The 18750-nt window shown below is 38.1% G+C and overlaps 2 protein-coding genes across 3 annotated transcripts; one reads left to right on the top strand and one right to left on the bottom strand.

Annotated features, from left to right (window-relative positions):
• Positions 1-1132: 1132 nt before the first annotated feature.
• On the bottom strand, positions 1133-8735 carry LOC135467709 (tryptophan--tRNA ligase, cytoplasmic-like). Of its 2 annotated transcripts, XM_064745526.1 has the most exons (9): positions 8636-8735; positions 8242-8389; positions 7396-7504; positions 6454-6573; positions 5966-6148; positions 5233-5446; positions 4254-4427; positions 3002-3142; positions 1133-2762 (listed from the first exon to the last, which is right to left on the bottom strand). In XM_064745526.1, exons 1-9 carry the CDS (start codon positions 8636-8638, stop codon positions 2604-2606), a joined length of 1251 nt encoding a protein of 416 aa, XP_064601596.1. In that variant the 5' UTR covers positions 8639-8735; the 3' UTR covers positions 1133-2603. The 2 variants fall into 2 exon arrangements, with proteins under 2 accessions (XP_064601596.1, XP_064601597.1); XM_064745527.1 differs by having other exon boundaries at positions 8242-8717.
• Positions 8736-8825: 90 nt separating this feature from the next.
• LOC135468316 (WD repeat-containing protein 25-like) lies at positions 8826-17990 on the top strand. Its single transcript, XM_064746500.1, has 5 exons — positions 8826-9886; positions 10380-10549; positions 11076-11213; positions 11390-11530; positions 12284-17990. Exons 1-5 carry the CDS (start codon positions 8869-8871, stop codon positions 12503-12505), a joined length of 1689 nt encoding a protein of 562 aa, XP_064602570.1. The 5' UTR covers positions 8826-8868; the 3' UTR covers positions 12506-17990.
• The last annotated feature ends 760 nt before the right edge of the window (positions 17991-18750 follow it).

Here is an 18750-nt window from a genome sequence, read left to right as displayed (position 1 = left end):
AGTGGAATCTTTAATACTATCCCCTTAATTTACTGTCCACACCAATGGAACTAATTCATTCGCTGCCTAGTGGTCACACTGTGGTGGTAGCAAGTGCCTTACCATGACACTCATTTTGAAGTGTCACGTGACCTACTTCCTGGTTTAAAATGCAACTGAGTTTTGGCATGGAAATCCTGGAGAAAACTGTTATATTTCCATTGCCGTGTGCAAGAACAACTTCAATCTACGCAATTCAAAACCAAAAAGGCATCAAAAGAACATGTATTTTTAGTGTAGGTAAGTCTTGGTGCCGTCAGCAAGACTTCTTTGAAATTGGCCTCAAGGAGTTGGAGTGTGCAGATGTGCGGCGATTTGTTTCAGAGGTGGCCATGAACTCAGTGTTAAGATGAATGTCACAATATTAAAATAGTACACTGAGTCCATCTAGATGGACTATGTATATATGCATGCTTAGGGATTCACGTCGTACTTTTTGCAATTTTGCAGTCATATTACAAGGAGTCATTAGGTGTGTGTGCACAACTGTATCTTCTTGTGGCAGGGTGAGTCCATGCCCCCACTGAAGTATTATGCCAAAGACACCAGACATGACATCCCACCCTGTTCCAGTCACATTATTCTGACACCCCACCAAGTCACATTATGCATGGGCAATACTTCAGCCATACCATGGCGATACCAGCCCTCAAGGATATTTCACTTTACGTATCCATGACAACAATGAATGTTATAGGCAAAGGAAATCTGGTATACATATAAACTAGGGTGAAGCCCCATACCTCACCAGGATCATGCAGTTGACAAACCAATACAGCAGTAGAGCCAGCTGATACTGGATTTAAACTGCTTACTATCACCAAGACTTTAAAAATAATGAGTGAAGAGCAAAAATTCCCTGTGAAAGGCTGTGATTGAACATGCATTCGTTTGGCCTTAGAGTCCTGGATCAATAATCAGTTTGTATATAATGAATTTTAATATCTGCAACTTTTATTTTCATAGCTGTCCTCATTAATTAAAGGTCTGCCTGTAATTTCGAAAGCGGATAAATAGGTCATTGTCAAACTTAAAGCAAAGAGGAAATAGTAAATGTAAATGATTATTTACAACACAAGGCAGAATTCTAGCCATGGAGAGATTTATTTTGTAGGCACACACAATATTTTACATTCAAAAAAATATATTTATAAATAAATACAGGTAATATTTTCTGCTGCACATGTGTATAATGTTAGGTTCTCTTTAAGAGACACAGCCACAATGTATACAACAGAATACAAAAGTCTGTATACCAAACAGGCCTAGATAATAGTTAGGAAAGCAGAGTCTGCAATGTTAGGGATTACCTATCCCTAAAGTAAACCTATCTATCATAGTCATTTTGTCAGATTCCGAAAGTTCTAGAATATTGATCTTAGAAATGTTTTATAGAGATTTCTTTGGAAAGCAAGGCAATATTGGAAAAATGTATTCCTGCACTGAACATAATGTTATGACCTTTTTTACCTTTAAAAAGCATTTTTGTGCAAATGTTTAGGGCACACACTGTAATTATGTGGAAAATTACACTCACATGCAGTAACACTCTTTGCCTGATACAGTGCCTCAGCCAATGTGGTACTGCCTATCCTAAATGTATATGCAAAATACAAGTTTCTTCACTATCATCTGAACCATAAGTATACTAGATTTCGATATCAATTCTGAGATTGATTCTGAAAAATGTATATTAAATGATATGACAGTAGCTCTTTAAAGCAGGTCAATCTCCAAACTGATTTGAGCTAAAGCGCTGGAGACAGGAAGCCACAAAGGTTAAATTGGGAAAACACACACAGAAAAAAAACAATAGTAATTTCATCATTATTTATTTATTTATTGATCTGATTACTGTTTAATTCTGTACTAAAGGCATTTCACTTCTACAATGGTGGCTTTTATGGAGTGAGATAAGAGGATAACTAGGAGTAAACCACCAGTTGTTGGTAAGTAATTCACAAACTTTCCCACTAGTGACAAAGATTGCGCAAAGCAAATTCAATATGTATGCCATAATGGTGGAAGGCAAGTGAACACGTGTCAGTCCTATCATTTTAACTTGAATTCACATTGAAAAGTGGGATTTCGCATTACATGAACAGGAGTCTTACCACATGCACAGAAAACACTGCCATACACCATCATTGATACATATAATCTAAATATTTACAACATTGGGAACAATGCAAGTATGGTCAACAATGCTTTTATCAAGCTTTTTTTTTTTTTAAATAAAGTTTAAAAACCCACCATAGACAGTTTCAAATTTTGTACCTGAACCTGCACATACAGGTAAGCATAATTATAAACCAAAAATTTGTAATCAAATGATCATGTCGTATTCTGAAATCATATTCTGAAAATGGGATATTATTGAAATACATAAAAATTATCTCCTAAAACATGATCTTTACTGTTTATTTATTAAGTCAACTGTTACAGCCTCATTAAAGACAAATGCCATCCCATAAACAGGTAATGAATGTGACAAATGCGACTTCAAAATAAACAGCTCAAAAGACAAAGAGACACAGGCAGAGTTTTTCTCGCTATGCACATATCTAATAATCATATATTAATTTCCGTGGCGTCATGAACTGAGTCACTTCCTCCTCTGTTATTTTCTGCCGCCGTTCTCGGTGGGCGGCGACAAGAGGCTGGAGGATTCCTATCAGTTCTTTCTTGAGATATCCTGTGAGTAACTCTCCACTTGTGTATGTCTGAAAGGAGAGACCTTGAGTTAAAAAAACCTGGAAATTTCTACATTTTGGCATATAATACCAATTAAATTAGATAAATATTCTGACAGGCAATATTCAGTATTTCATTTTGCACACTACCTATGAATGTATATGAATGTTATAAATGTTTCATGCTTGACAAATCAAACGTACACATCAGCAAGCTAGGTACAAATGAACTGTGAATTCTCTTCAGTTCCATGCTAGACGGAACATACCTTTTTAATTTCGGCTAATTTTGCGTCATCCTCCATAAAAAAGGTCAGATACTGATACGATACATCAACATCACAGTTGCCTCCCTTTTCCTTGTGCTCCTCAACTGTGGCTCCACCTCCAGAGAATGCATATTTGTTAATCTAAAAAAGAAACAGTAACTGTTACATATTTACATAAAGGGCTAGTACCATACACTGTACTTAATGACTCATGCCCTATTAATGTGAATGGGATGAGTCCCGTTAGGGTGATAATCACAGAGCGAGGAACACTATGTACATGAAACAGGAAGTATGCTCTAATTTACGTATTTATTTTCCTCTTGTTTAACCCCAAACTCAGCATTTTTTCACATACACCATGGCTGTCAATACACCATGTGGCATTCAGGGAAAACCATAACCCTACAGCAATATACTGACTAACTTTCCCACATGTGAAGATCAGATTTGCCCAACATACTCCTGGAAGACACCGTCAGTGAACGCTCAATTATCAACTGCTTATGGTTACCACGGCTACATGAACACTGAGAGTGGATTAATCCTCAAACTGCTGTACAATAAAGACATTCATGAAAATGCTCACTTCCAGAAGTAGGCAAACAGAAAGAAGTATGTCACATACTACTATTATTCTTCAATTACTTCCGCCAATGCACAGTCATAAGTACACAGAATCACAGAAACATACGATGTCATGGGATCTATAGACATTGACGACTGTGTCCCAGTGAAGATGCATTATGGTACGGACAGTACTGATCCTGATTTGAAGGCAACACGTTATTTCCCACAATTCCTCAGTACTGTGTTGTGTATTTTTAGGATCATTCCTCCAGTGATCAGAGTACAGATTTGCAAACCACCTCAGACTGCGAAATGCTCCTAACTAAATAGACTTACATAAGAAGGCACACTAAAAGATTTACATAAAGAAACAAAAATGAAGTGAGCAAGTTTCACCTTCATCAATACATGTAACACTGACCTGGACTTTTTTATTTTAAAATAATTTGTTTTGCAAGGATTTATTTGTTTTATTTATTTGATTGGTGTTTTACGCTGTACTCAAGAATACTTCACTTATACGAAACCAGGCAGAACCTAGGGAAAACCCACAACCTTCCGCAGGTTGCTGGCAGACCTTCTCATGGACTGTTTTGCACGGATGATATACATGTAGAGGTGCTACGATTATATCATTTATCTATGTATACTTGTGTACAAGTTAGAGGACAAGGGTACAAACCTTATTTTTAATCTGGTTGTTAGTATCTGTGAGGAAGATGGAAGAGTTGGGGTCACTAGCACTCATCTTGGTCTGCGCTCCCTGCAGAGCTGGGAAAAACATGGAGTGTAGCAAAGCTGGTTTCTTCCCACCAATTCTAGGAGCCACATCTCGTGTCATTCTGAAGTATGGGTCCTGAAAAATACCACAAATTACAAACTAAAATTCAGAATGACTCAATGGTGTTTGAAGGATACATGAAATGCTTTGGTTTTATTTCTTAATGTGCTGACTACCTTGTGTAATAACATATAACAGCGCAAACAAATTTTTCACCTTTCACTTTTGGGGGTAAGAATGGCTATAAAGTACACTTTTCTTAAGGCTTCAGCAGTCAGTCCGTAAACTAAGTAACTTGCAGCGGTGATGTGAATGATGATCTCTGTTTAAAAGAACCCAGTGGGTAACAGACCGAATGAGTCTGGCTGAATGGGGTGAGGGTGTCGGGAACAGACCAAATGGGTCAGGTGAAGGGGTGCGGAGGGGGCCTTAAGCTGGCCCGAAGAAGCCATGCAGTATCTGTGTACATGTCACCTTGCCCACACTGTAGCGACATCATTCACCGGACTCGGGGCACTTCAAGGGTGTACACCGAGTTTTGAACAAGATCAACGATTACATAATTTCTGCAAATAGTACTTCCAAAACTTTTTTCCAATTTTCTTTGGGCTTAACATCAGTTTCAATAGCAGTTTGGTAATTCCCGGACACTGTCTACTGATGCTATGATTTAATTATGGTACATTATTAAAGAAATCACTGAAATTGTGGTTGATACATTTTTCTGCATTGAAGAATCAGTGTACAAATTTTAATTTTCCTGGAACAAAACATTTCAACTGCAGCTGTGTTTGAATTTTTCACAAGACGTTTGATAAATTTTGGCCCTGATATTTTTCATCTTCACAAGGATCTGTGCAGGAATAAACCAGTCACTCACCTGATCAATCGCACAGGGAATCAAACACGGTATGTCTGCTTTTTTGTTGAAGATCTCTGGGAAAGAGCTGCTAAAGCTGGGGGCAGCCTGGATGGCCGGGAAACTGATTTTGCCAATACAATCACTATCACCGAAACCAAATATCCCTTTGACTTGGTTAAATGTCACACACTTTTGTACTCTGCATACGGTCCTATAAAATGCCCTGCTTTGCCTGAAATGACACGAATAATACGTTTTAAATGTTCAATACCACATCAACATATGTTTCATACTTTTGTATTTGTCAAGGAAAGGCAAAAACAGTCACTCCACAATTTTCAAATTCATATCCTCAAAATATACAGTCAGATGTCATGTGTTATTTCAGATTTCATTACTTTTCATTTCATGAAGAAACTATCGTCTTATAACCTCTTTATTTCAATCCAGTAATCATCCATTTGACGGTAAATTCTCTGTGGCCTGACACATGGTGTCATGGTTTGAAGTAAAATTCAAAAATGAACATTTAGGCACGTAGAATAAAACTGATATACTGTAATTCAACCTTTCCGCATGTGTGCAAGGTGTTTGTGCAAGCATATTCAGAACGCATTTTTCTGTGTTGACTGATAAAATTACTTTCTGTAAAGTCCTGAATCTGGCCAATCTAACCAATGAAGTATTGTCTTCAAAATCAAATTAGAAATGTGCATCAATTGCTTTGAAAGTTGCTCTTTCACATACACACCCCATGTATTCCAAGTCACTGAAGATAAAGGTTTTGTTCACATCAAAACCAAGGGCTATAATATCTTTGGCATTCTCTCTGGCAAGCCGATATGCCTCATCTATAGACAGATCTTTCCACAGGAATTTCTCGTCGTCAGTCAGTTGTATGACTAGTGGAACATTGAACGTCTCTTGTAACCATCTGCAATGCAAATAAAATAGGCAAATCAAATACTGCACTTTGTTAAATATTATCCCTACTCAGTTAATAATACAGATAATGTGCTTAATCATCATACTGGCACTGTTTAAAACTTAAGGTCTTGTAAACATCATTTTTTGCACCAAAATGTTGCCAATTCATGCTTATTATCCACAGCATTGTTTCCAGCACATCAAGATTACCATCAAACAGTAAGAAACAAACTTAAGCTTGGGCTAAGTATACATGTTTTTCTATATCTAATATTCCGATCTATTATTGAGATGTATTGCGTGTGAACCTACTTTGTGAAGATAAATGGAATGAGATGTCCCAGGTGAAGAGAGGTTGATGAAGGTCCACGGCCAGTGTACAGGTAAAATGGCTTCTTCTGCTCATACAAGGTCAAGATTGTGTGCATGTCCCTACAAGAAAAGTATAAACAAATCATTTTACAGAGCAAAATAAATGCACATGTACAAAACACTGTCAACTTCAGTTACCTTAAATGATGTAAAATTTTCTCCATGATTAATTTGGTCATTTTACCCTTATTCCAAGTTAGTTTTTTTTTTTTTTTTTTTTTTTTTTTTTTGATTGGTGTTTTACGCCGTACTCAAGAATATTTCACTTATACGACGGCGGCCAGCATTATGGTGGGTGGAAACCGGGCACAGCCCGGGGGAAACCCACGACCATCCGCAGGTTGCTGGCAGACCTTCCCACTTACGGCCGGAGAGGAAGTCAGCATGAGCTGGACTTGAACTCACAGCGACCGCATTGGTGAGAGGCTCCTGGGTCATTACGCTGCGCTAGCGCGCTAACCGACTGAGCCACGGAGGCCCCCCCCAAGTTAGTTTGGAAGGTTGGATAATATCCTACTGCGAAAATATATAAAATGCAGTTTATTAGTCGAAATTTTAATGTCATTTAAGGTAATCTTTATCTGACATCCTGTTTTACTCTTTTTTTCTTTAATGACATCTACCACTTTTCTCACATTCAGTGTTTTTTCATTTATATGAAACAAAAAATAAAAAAAAAAAGACAAGTTTCTTCACGCAACAATCATGAAATGCAATGGCCTTCTCATGTTGCATAAAATAGGTAACTGTAAAAATATTTTGCTTATGACCAACTCTGTGGTCACATGATTGTTTTCTGAGGTAAACACTTAGCCAAGCCACCGAAAGTAACTCTGAGTTGTTTAACATGATTATCATAAAAGCGAAATCTTTCCAAATTACCTGTGAGAGAAGAAAATGCCCCGTCTTACCAGGTGATGTACAGGCTTTCCCGTCACTTTTTCAATCCGTGCTATCAGCTCATCATCTATTTTGGAGCTTCCAAAACGTTCTGGAAAACATATGAAGATTGTTACATGACATTAGCATAACATAACCTACTCACAAGAAACAAAATCCATCTTTGACAAAATAGGTGCAGGCACAGAAGGCAGACTCATTTATCACAATATTATTTCAATAGTTATATTTAGCTGGCATCACAGTTTTAATTTTCTGTGGAGCACAAACACTTTAAACTGTAAAAGCAAACAGTGAGTTGTTAACTATTTATTTATTTATTTCATTGGTGATTTACGCTGTACTCAAGAATAATTTACTCATATGACGGCGGCCATCATTATTTTGGGAGGAAACTGGGCAGAGCCTTGAGGAAACCCACTTCCATCCGTAGGTTGCTGGCAGACCTTCCTATGTATGGCCGGAGAGGGATCCAGCATGAACTGGACTTGAACTCACAGCCATTACGGTCATTACGCCGCACTGGGGTGCTGACCCCCTCAGCCCCCTGAGTTGTATGTGTACCATGCCCCTGTTACCATCTGGACTAAATTAAAATAAAGATATCATTTTGACCAAGATCTTGATTAGCAGTCACATGTACAAAAATGCCCTACTAATAAATGCTTTGCTTTCTGTCCAAGAAAGTAGGCCTAGGTGAAATGAAGCAATTAAGATGGAATGAACAAATTAATTTAAGTTTTATTTAATTTCTAAAACTTAAATACATTAATAACACCACTGTTATTCTGCTGACTTCTGCTAACGCATCAAGCTTACTCCACTCACCGACCAGCTTGTCATAGTCCACCCCTGTGGCTGAACTCGTGGTCACTTCCCATGGGTTGACGACATCGGCCACCTCTCCGTCAACCTTGAGGTTCTCAACTTCCTTTGCGGCGTCTTCCGCCATACGGGTGAAAACAAACTCACTACGCTGGTGACAAGAAAATACTACCAATGATCTAATGCACTAATTTAAAACAAACTGTCAAAATCACATGTAAACCCTCACTGACTTGTGAAACTGAAACTGTACATATGTTGTCGTTGTACATGTGGCTTGTCTCTTGGACATGTACGTTCTTTCCACTGTTTTAAATCAGCAGATCATCAAACAAGTGCCAGAAACACTGCAAAAGATTCAGAATTAATGGCCGATGATTTATAACCCTTTCCCTACCATAAAATAACGAGAAATGTCATAATATCTTCAAGCAAGAATCATAAAAGTGTAACATGCTGCTCGGAAGGCTTCGTTTCCACGTGTTTCATCATTCATGTCCCATTTGTAAAGCGAACAGTGATTGGCTAAAACTTTTGTAGTCATAAGATCAAGCATGTGATTGGCTGTCTCGACAAAACATGTCTACGCCCATCAGTGCCTGTAAGTCATTTCGTCATCTTGACGAAACGATGCAGGCTCTGTTAGGTTATGGTGGTGGAGATTCCAGTGATAGCCAGTCATCCGAAAAATCATGGTCAGAAGAGACACAACTTCACCCATATGCAGATTTGTTGCCTTCAACGGATGGCGTTTTTCTTGTATCGTCTGCTAACACATTTCAAAGCAACAACAACACTACATCATACAGCTCTAATTCAAATTTCGAAAGTTCAATAGACACCAGCCCAAAACCTCCAAGTAATCAAAGGAAATCAGAGACCAATTTCTTCGGGCTGCTGTCTTGTGATAGTGATGATGACGCGACAGATGGACCTAGAAATAAACACAGGAAGACTGAAAGTGAAAATACAGAAAATATGGAAAACAAGGTTAGCATCGACGGAGTGGAAATAAATCTTCCAGATTCAGAGTTTTGGATAAATACTGCTGCTGATTTGCAGTCAAAAGCTGATAATGGTTCTCCTGCAGTGAGTGGTGGTATGGCCGGCGCTTTGTGTCAAGAAATAAGGGACACCCAATGTTTTATCAAGTCCTCTGAGCAATACATCACAGCTAATGATTATGATAGATGTCATTTTTCTACGGAATATCATCACTCTAATGCTTATGAATTTTCAGCTGAGTACAAGCCCACTCAGAATAACATACAGAATTATTCTGATAAACCGACAATACCAGTGGAGAGGAGAAAAATTTATTATGTCCACAGTAAAGTGGCTCCTCACTTGCAGTCATACCGCAGCAGAGAATGTAAACCTCCCAAAGGTGTGCAGGTGTCTCTACCTGGCCATCAAGGTGTGGTTAATAAGGTCAAGTGGTGTTGCCCTAATTACAGCCATCTTCTGCTGTCAGCTTCTATGGATACCCATGTTAAGATATGGAACTGTTGGTCTCGGGTAGATCCGTGTGTACAGACAATCAGTCAGCACAACAAGGCTGTGAAAGATGCAGAGTGGAACTCAGATGGCAAGAAAGTACTCAGCTGTAGCTTTGATAGGACAGCAGCAGTTAGCGATGTGGAAACAGGTATATTGACCTCTACATCTAAATGTGAGACTTAACAGAGTACACACTGAACACATTGGGAAAATTATAATAGTAGCAATATAGGCAATAGAGTGTTGCTTCTCCTGTAAACATGTCTGCCATAATGTCAGTATAATGTCCCTGTGTATAGTGATAAACATCAGTCTTCCATAAATAAATAGCGGTTCTGTATTTGACCTACTAAATTGATTTTACATTACTCATTTTACAGTATGATTTGGAGAATTCTATTGATCATTGAAAGATGTTTTGAGGTTTGTTTGGAAGGTAGGATTATGTGCTATTTAACAGTGAAATATACATTTCAGAACCAAGGGTTATTATTACCTTTATTGGCATTGAAAAATGCCTATGTTTTGGGTGAATATTTAAGGCATATACAAATACATGTCACAATCTGTTTGAGCTCACCACACAGGTGATCGTATCAGATGTAAGCTAACCTTCATTGTAATTCTAAATGAATTTGCAGGTCAGTTAGAGAGGCGGTTTACAGCCCCTGGGTTTGTCACTTGTGGGAAGTTCCACCCTGTCTATAGGGATCTGATTCTGGCTGGCTCTAACAACTGTGTGCTCTGCTGGGATCTCAGACAGGCCTCTGGCCCTGTCAAAACTTTCACTCATAAAGACAGATTTGGCCAGGTATATTATTAGCTAAAGATTTGCATGTTATATTAGAATCATTGATGTACCGCATGAAAAAATAAAATAAATGAGTACATGGTTGTACTTACATTATGGCCGGATGAGTTTGTGAGATGTTGATACAATACACCACTTTAGGTTTTCTAAGCCATCGATATCTAGAAAAAAATCCCAACTTCAAAGGTCACTCACAGTGAATGTGCATAAGGAAATTTTATAAAACGTAAAATGGTGCTTTGTGAGAGCTTTAGGTCTGTGAATGAAAGAACATTGCATGAGAATGTAATTTTTTAGTTGTAAATAAACCATATTTTTCTTCTATTTACTTGATAGTCTTAATACAGGTTGATTACATTTTCCAGGACTTGAATGGCACCAGATATGTTTTTGATTTCATACTTTATTTAAATTCACTTAATACAATGTACAAAATCCTAAATATTATAAGTAAAGTGATTTTCAGATTTTCACCCAACCCCAGCTCTTTCTTCTTATTTATTTTGTCTGGTCCTGTCTGTTCTAGGTACAGGATGTAATTGTTTCCAGAGATGGCAGCCAGGTCTTTGGAAGCTGTGACCTCGTTAGCAAGGACTCTGCAGACAGAAATATCCTGGCCTGGGATTTTAACTCCACTGTGGTCCTCTCCAACCAAATCTTTCAGGTAAATGGATGCTACTATAAATTATCTCTTTTATCTTTAATGTCCTTAAATTCCTTCCTATAAATATTTGGATGTTACATAGGTTATGAAGAATAATGCTTGACTTTTTGCTCTGCTGGAAGCATCTTCACTTCATGATTCATTAAAACTTATAGTTTTGACATTTTGATATCCAGGAAAGGTACGTTTGCACTCGGCTGAAGCAACACCCTACTGAAGACACCTTCCTGGCACAAACCCATGGCAACTACATTGCTGTTTTCTCAATCAACCGTCCATACAAGTTAGATAAATACAGACGCTTTGAAGGACACAAGGTGAGACAGCTTATACAACAGAATATCATGAGATATTCTAAAAGAGACCGTATTGTGTAGATGTTCAAATCTATCCTCTGTTGTCATGGCTACAGGTTTACACAAGGAGGTATGTAAGGTACATGCACTTTACTAATGACATGGTTACTTAGGATACAGAAATATATGGCATCAGCCCAGTGCAAGATGAGGGTTACTGACATCATATATTTCTGTATCCTGTCACTGAGTAACCATGTGACATATTAATCAGAAGGTCAATGTAAAGGTGAATCGTGTCAGCGTATCACTGTTTTCACAAGTGAACAAAGGGAGATAACCTAGTCGTCAACAGATGCACATGGTATCGTCTGCAGTATACGTGAATATATATCCCCCACATGACTTACTGTCCAATGGAAACTGGAGTATTATGTTATATGTGGGATAATGGAGGACAAGGCGATTTTCTTTAGACTGTCTGCGTTTTTTTTAATGCAGTATAAACACCAAATAAGTGTGAGAATAGAAAGTTACAGCCTAATTATGCTGTTTTTGCTAAACCTGCATGGAAGAATGAAATCTTCCATTATTTAACAATTATCTGGCACTGGTTTTCTCAATTTGAATTGTTAGTTGTTATTGCAGGGCTTAAATAGGTCAAGCTACAGTATTGCTGGGACCAATATGATAGATATTATGTTAGTCCCAGAATAATGGTAGTTTACAATAAAGTAATCTGGCATTATAGAGACTGATTATACTCTGTTTTAGATGTTGGGGTACAGTGTTGGTTTTGATGTCAGCCCTGACGGGAGCTTGGTTTGCAGTGGCAGTGGTGAGGGAAGGTTTCACTTTTATCATTACCAGTCGGGCAAGATGATACGGACTATTGACACAGGCTGGAATATCTGTATGGATGTGGCCTATCACCCTGTGTTGTACAGTGCTGTGGCTGGAGCTAGTTGGACAGGAGAGTTAGGGGTGTGGCTTTGACCCATAGGCTTGGTACACCTGTATGGGCATGGCCTATCACCCTGTGTTGTACAGTGCTGTGGCTGGAACAAGTTGGACAGGAGAGTTGGGGGTGTGGCTGTGACTTATAGGCTCAGTGCATCTGTATAGATGTGGCCTTTCACCCTGTGCTGTACAACGCTATGGCAGGAGCCAGTTGGACAGGAGAGTTGGGGGTGTGACTGTGAATGATAGGCTCAGTGCATCTGTATAGATGTGGCCTATCACCCTGTGCAGTACAGCACTATGGCAGGAGCCAGTTGGACAGGAGAGTTGGGGGTGTGGCTGTGACCCATAGGCTTGGTACACCTGTATGGGCATGGCCTATCACCCTTTGTTGTACAGTGCTGTGGCTGGAACAAGTTGGACAGGAGAGTTGGGGGTGTGGTTGTGAATGATAGGCTCATTGCATCTTTATGGATGTGGCCTATCACCCTGTGCAGTACAGCGCTATGGCAGGAGCCAGTTGGACAGGAGAGTTGGGGGTGTGGCTGTGAATGATAGGCTAAGTGCATCTGTATGGATGTGGCCTATCATCCTGTGCAGTACAGCGCTATGGCTGGAGCCAGTTGTACAGGAGAGTTGGGGATGTGGCTGTGAATGATAGGCTCATTGCATCTGTATGGATGTGGCCTATCACCCTGTGCAGTACAGCGCTATGGCAGGAGCCAGTTGTACAGGAGAGTTGGGGGTGTGGCTGTGATTCATAGGCTCAGTGCAATTGTATGGATGTGGCCTATCACCCTGTGCAGTACAGCGCTGTGACTGGAACCAGTTGTACAGGAGAGTTGGGGGTGTGGCTGTAACTGATAAGGTCTGTACATATGCCTATATCACACATTGATCAGTTGTTCAAGGTGTGATACAGGCATATGCAGTATGACACCACTTGTGTCAGATTGTAATGCAGCACTAAGCACAGGTTGTAGGACACCACTAGAAATGTCTATCATTGTGGGACACCATTAGATTCCTGCTGTATGGCAGCACTTGACACCAGTTGTTTGAATGAACATGTACATGAAGGCATAGTTTATTGAGTGGGTCTAGTAAGAGGAGCAAACGTTTTACCCAACATGAAATATTTAATTCAACAGTGAATTTTATTCTTGTGTGCCCTTTCTTTTAAAGACACCTGAAGAGGTTTTCTTTATTTTTGTTGTTATTAATTTATAGTTCACATCTGTGACAGATCTAAGCAACCTCTGTTTATTCTTGCTCCTGTCCAGAGTTTAGAAATTAAAGCAACATAAGCTAGATGAAGAACCTTCAAGATAGGCTTGAAATTTGTAAACGGATTTGGAAACTTCGGAATAATTTTTAAGGCATTCAAAGGAAATCTGGTAGGAAAACTGCTGAGATGTGCACTTTTGTTCACAACATAATGCATCAAGTAAAATGATATGTCAACCCATTTGGCAGGCTTACATCATAACAAGCATTTATTTACTTGTTCTTTATTTATTAGGTTGGTGCTTCATGCTAGAGTCAAGAAAATTTTACTAGCATAATATGATACCAGTCAGGGCTATAAGTGAAGAAACCCATGGAAAACCAACACATCTCACCGAATACCTTACTGGTTTCATACGAAAGGCTATTTCTGTGATACCAGGAGTTGGAAATGGACTTGTGATAGCATTGGTCAAAAGCTTCTGATATTACATGTACCTGATAGGTGCTTAGTTACCTAGGATCTTACAAGGGACTTTAAGCTGAAATTCTTACAAACATGATATCTTGACCCAATCTGCGGGAGTTTTGATTATATTGGACATTTGACCAGGAGACTCTCACCAATGCTGTCGCTGTGAGCTAAAGTCCAGCTCATGCCATCTTCCTCTCTGATTGTACTTTCGCTGTGAGCTAAAGTCCAGCTCATGCCATCTTCCTCTCTGATTGTACTATCAGCAACCTGCGGATCGTTTGTTGGTTTCCTCTGGGCTTTGCTCGGTTTCCTCCCACCACAATGCTGGCAACTGTTGTACAAGTGAAATAATCTTGAGTACAGCTCAAAAGACCAATCAAATAAATAAATAAATATATTGGCCTTTTACCTTAGTTGTAAAGACGCCAGACAGGTTTCTGTTTGCACGCCTGCAACATGTTTAAGAATAATGAACTTCAGACTGTCTTTCTTACAAAGTTTTAATGGAATAGAATCAAATTGTGTACATATTCAACGACAATGTTCAAAGAAGATTTAATTTCTTCTTCTTAACAATCTATATATTACTTTCTAATGTATCAAAATGTTTTCGACATTTGTAGTCTAGAACTGAGGAAAGCAGCACAGTGCTGTGACTATGTTGTACAACCCAGCAGTATCACAGATTCATGGAATAACACCACAATGTTCCAACAATACAATGTATCTGTCTCACAAAACTGCAGAAAACAAACTGTATAACCCCACAATGTTCCAACATTAGGATGTCTCACAAAACTGTAGACAACTGACTGTTCTGTGGAAGCGACAAAACCACAATGTTCCATCAAGATGATTTCTCACAACATTGTAGAAAACTGACTGTTCTGTAGTCAAACCATAATGTTTCCATATTATAATGTCTCACAATACTGTAGACAATCAATTGTTTCATAGTTACACCACAATGTTCCAGTATAATGAGGTCTCACAAAATTGTAACAGCCAACTGTTTTGTAGTACATGTAACACCACAGTGTCCTAACATTATGGTGTCTCACCATATTTTAGACTATTGACTGTTTTGTAGCAAAACACATTCCAATAATATGATGTCTCACAAAATTGTAGACAATAGAATGTTTAGTAATAAAAACAACATTTAAATGTACAGTGTCTGCCCGATACTGGTGCTCTTTAAGATTATGCCTGAAAGTAGTAACAAGATAGATAGATCTTCCTTTGATCTACATTTATGTACATGTACGCCTGTACTTACATCTCACATAATTGTTTGAAACACAAAATACTGATATCAATACAAAGTCTAAAGACATATTCATCCTTAGATGTGACAAATACAAATACACAAAACAGTAAGAAATTAATGATACTTGGGAAGCCTTATAATAGATGTACAGTATGCTGATTTGGCATTAACAGTTTGGTTGGAAGCCCCAACATTTACACACATTCAGTATAAACTTTAAATTTGTTCTTGTTTTTTTAAAATAAAATGTTACCTTACACTGCGAACTCAAATAGCAGTAGCACTATGATTTTCATGGATAAGAACGAAACCTCCAAGGTTAATTGCAGTTTTTATATGTGTTATGTTTGGTTGCTGAAAAATTATAGGCATAACACAAGTATGCATACAAAGTGTTCTTCGCTCCCAAAATATTTAGAGTCGTATCTTATGTTTCAGATTCTGAAAAGCAATTATCATGTCTTTCCCTTTTGAATCGTATTTGTGGGACCCTACCAGTCCTTTATCACTATGCTGAAGTCCATGTCATTGGGGATACCAGTAAACTTAAAGCTATAATTGTTCTATATGACTAGGTTAATGTTTTAGAGAAGTAAATAATCCAGTTCAGATTAAATTAACTTTATTCTCAAAATTAAATGCTAAATAGGGCATAGATTCCTTTCGAAAAGCATTTATATAAAAGAAGTTGAAGAATCCAAATCACTGACTGTGCTCAAGATCTCTAAATATTGTGGATTTCATGTGAAGCACTGCAAATTCCAATACACACCAAATGGTTGAATTGAATGTATGTATGTATGCAGATTTCCAACACCCCTTCTCATGACAAAGTCACTTTTAATTCCACTCCTGGTGAAAGCAACAGGAGACTCAAGGACAAGCTACACAGACGGTCCAAATAACAGGAGAATGCATCGCTTTCTTCTGTGACGTTGCAGCCTGTGTGTACTTCATATATATACTGATAACTGATATAAACCTGCTGATGGTTGTGGGTTTCCCCCTGGGGCTCAGTCCGGTTCCCACCCACCATAATGCTGGCTGTGTCGTATAAGTAAAATATTCTTGAGTATGGCATAAAACACCAATCAAATAAAAAAAATGAACACACTGTGACGTAATAAAGGAAAGAACAAATAAGCTCACAGCTTTGGACTGTCTTGATACAGGTGAAAAGGAGTTTTACGAGATTCCTATTGTGACATCATGATGTCACAGAAAGACTGAACGTTTGTAACCAATGTGTGGTTATGCCAATAATGCTGCTTATGATTGGTCACCTGCGTGTTCCTGATTGACAGTTCGGAAAGGTCTATATTCCAGAAGTGGAATTAAACAAATTGGCACACATATCCATCTAACAATTCATCCATGAAGAATATACAAACATGTATTACACATGTCTACTCACACACCACCATATTTAATGCCCAGAATTACCGTTGTGGCGAAGTTTGTCATCTTTTCAAAATGAACGTGTAGTAAAAATCTCTGGACAGCATATATGTATGCATAACTTACAAACTGTGTCAAATTGTATTAAAATAACAGAAATGTAAATGGGAGATTCTACTATGTAAAAAATGAAACAAACCATATATATTAATTCAAAATGTGGAAGAGAGAAGACACAACAACCCAACTAAAATCCACATGCTGTTACAATACAAAAAAAAAAATTGAGGAAGTCCTTGTAATTAACAGCAAGGTCCCAAAATTTTGAATAAACCAAAAGGTGCAGATTTTTCTGCGAGTATCCTATAATACAAACACACAGCCTACACCATGTTCTACAGGCTTACTACGCTGTGCTTGTATGATGGGGACCATCTAAATAATGGCGGATAAACATTTAATAAACTTGCACATTTAATTGCCTAATTCCTCAACCTTTTTGCATGTGAAGAGCAAATTTCAGTGCATTTTATGTACATATAAAATTTGACTTTGTAAACCAAACTACATTGATTGGATTGGTCAATTCCAGGGCTTCACAAAAAGTTTTCAGTACACAGAATAATGTCTTCAGAATATGCTTGAATAAACACCTTGCAAACATGCAAAAAGGTTGAAGAATTACAGAACTTCTAAATATTATAAACCAAAAGGCCTAGCTGCAGAGTGTTTGCTATAAACTAAGGGAGATCAAAAATAAACTGTTCATAATAAAATAATAATGAACACAAAGTACCATACAGGTAAAAACTGATTACAGTATTCCAATAAATGTGTCATGACTTTTTCCACTTGGACCCAGTTGTTCAAAAGTGCATTAGACTGGTATTAAGATTTAAATCTGACTGAACTTTTAATACACTTTGAACAACCAGTCCATGTAAAACATTTAGTAAAAGCACTGCTAAAGAGGCTTCTGGCTGCTTCTAACATTACTGAGCTCATGAGTTCTAATCCAGCAACAGGCAGTGATCACCTTGTTGCAGGCATCAGGTATGCAATCCACCTCATTATGCTGGGTACTGGAGTACAACCACACCTGAATGTAACTTTTTATTTATTTGATCGATGCTTTAGGCCACACTCGAGAATATTTCAATTATACGACAATGACCAGCATTAAAAAAAAAACAAACAAACAAAAAAAACAAACCAGAATACAAGGACGTCAATACCAAGCAATGTGCATGATCTCCCAGCCTGTTGGAAAACACAGGTTTCCATGTCCTTTAGGGGAGTCATGAGAAAGCAAAAAGCAATTAAAAACAGTCCCAATCATGCAGCTACATGTAAGCAAACTTGCTTTCTGCATAATGTATACGTCATAATGAGTTGCATTAAACGCTCATAACAGATAATATTTCAAGTTACATCACTGCATGTATATATGAGTTAAGTTTGCATCTCTCAAGGGGTTTAACATGACATACAGGCTTACATATGTCAGTTCAAGGAGAATTATGTACACAGTGTATGTGTATGTGAAGGAAATGTACAAATGTTATCTTGATGTACCCAGTATATATATATATATATATAGCTAGGTCTTAACACTATGGAAGCAACCACGCTAATCATAGATAAAAGTGTGCTAAATCTTGCACAAATATGAAGGTTTAATGCTTAAAAGTTTACACAAACAGAATGACTCCATGGTAACTTTACATGTATGTAGCTCCAGGTATAATCTACATGTATACATTGTCCAATGTTTTGTCTTTTGTCACAAATGCACCATTTCAAATGTCAAAATCTTAAGGCACCTGATGATAAAGGTGATGTCATACAATCCCCTAGTCTACACACTGACTCCACTAGAACCACCACCACTGGCTTCTTACCTCCTCTACT

This window comes from Liolophura sinensis, chromosome 6 (genome assembly GCF_032854445.1).
Source record: "Liolophura sinensis isolate JHLJ2023 chromosome 6, CUHK_Ljap_v2, whole genome shotgun sequence".
NCBI classification, from domain to species: Eukaryota; Metazoa; Mollusca; class Polyplacophora; order Chitonida; family Chitonidae; genus Liolophura; species Liolophura sinensis.
The sequence above is the reverse complement of the archived record's forward strand: the minus strand, read 5'-3'. Positions and strand labels throughout refer to the sequence as shown.

Coding starts and splice junctions, on each gene's coding strand:
- LOC135467709 (XM_064745526.1), bottom strand. Junction 6,149..6,453: donor ATTCCATTTATCTTCACAAA/GTAGGTTCACAC, acceptor TTTGCATTGCAG/ATGGTTACAAGAGACGTTCA. Junction 2,763..3,001: donor AATTAGCCGAAATTAAAAAG/GTATGTTCCGTC, acceptor CTCTCCTTTCAG/ACATACACAAGTGGAGAGTT.
- LOC135468316 (XM_064746500.1), top strand. CDS start 8,869: ATGCAGGCTCTGTTAGGTTATGGTGGTGGAGATTCCAGTGATAGCCAG. Junction 9,887..10,379: donor AGTTAGCGATGTGGAAACAG/GTATATTGACCT, acceptor ATGAATTTGCAG/GTCAGTTAGAGAGGCGGTTT. Junction 10,550..11,075: donor ATAAAGACAGATTTGGCCAG/GTATATTATTAG, acceptor TGTCTGTTCTAG/GTACAGGATGTAATTGTTTC.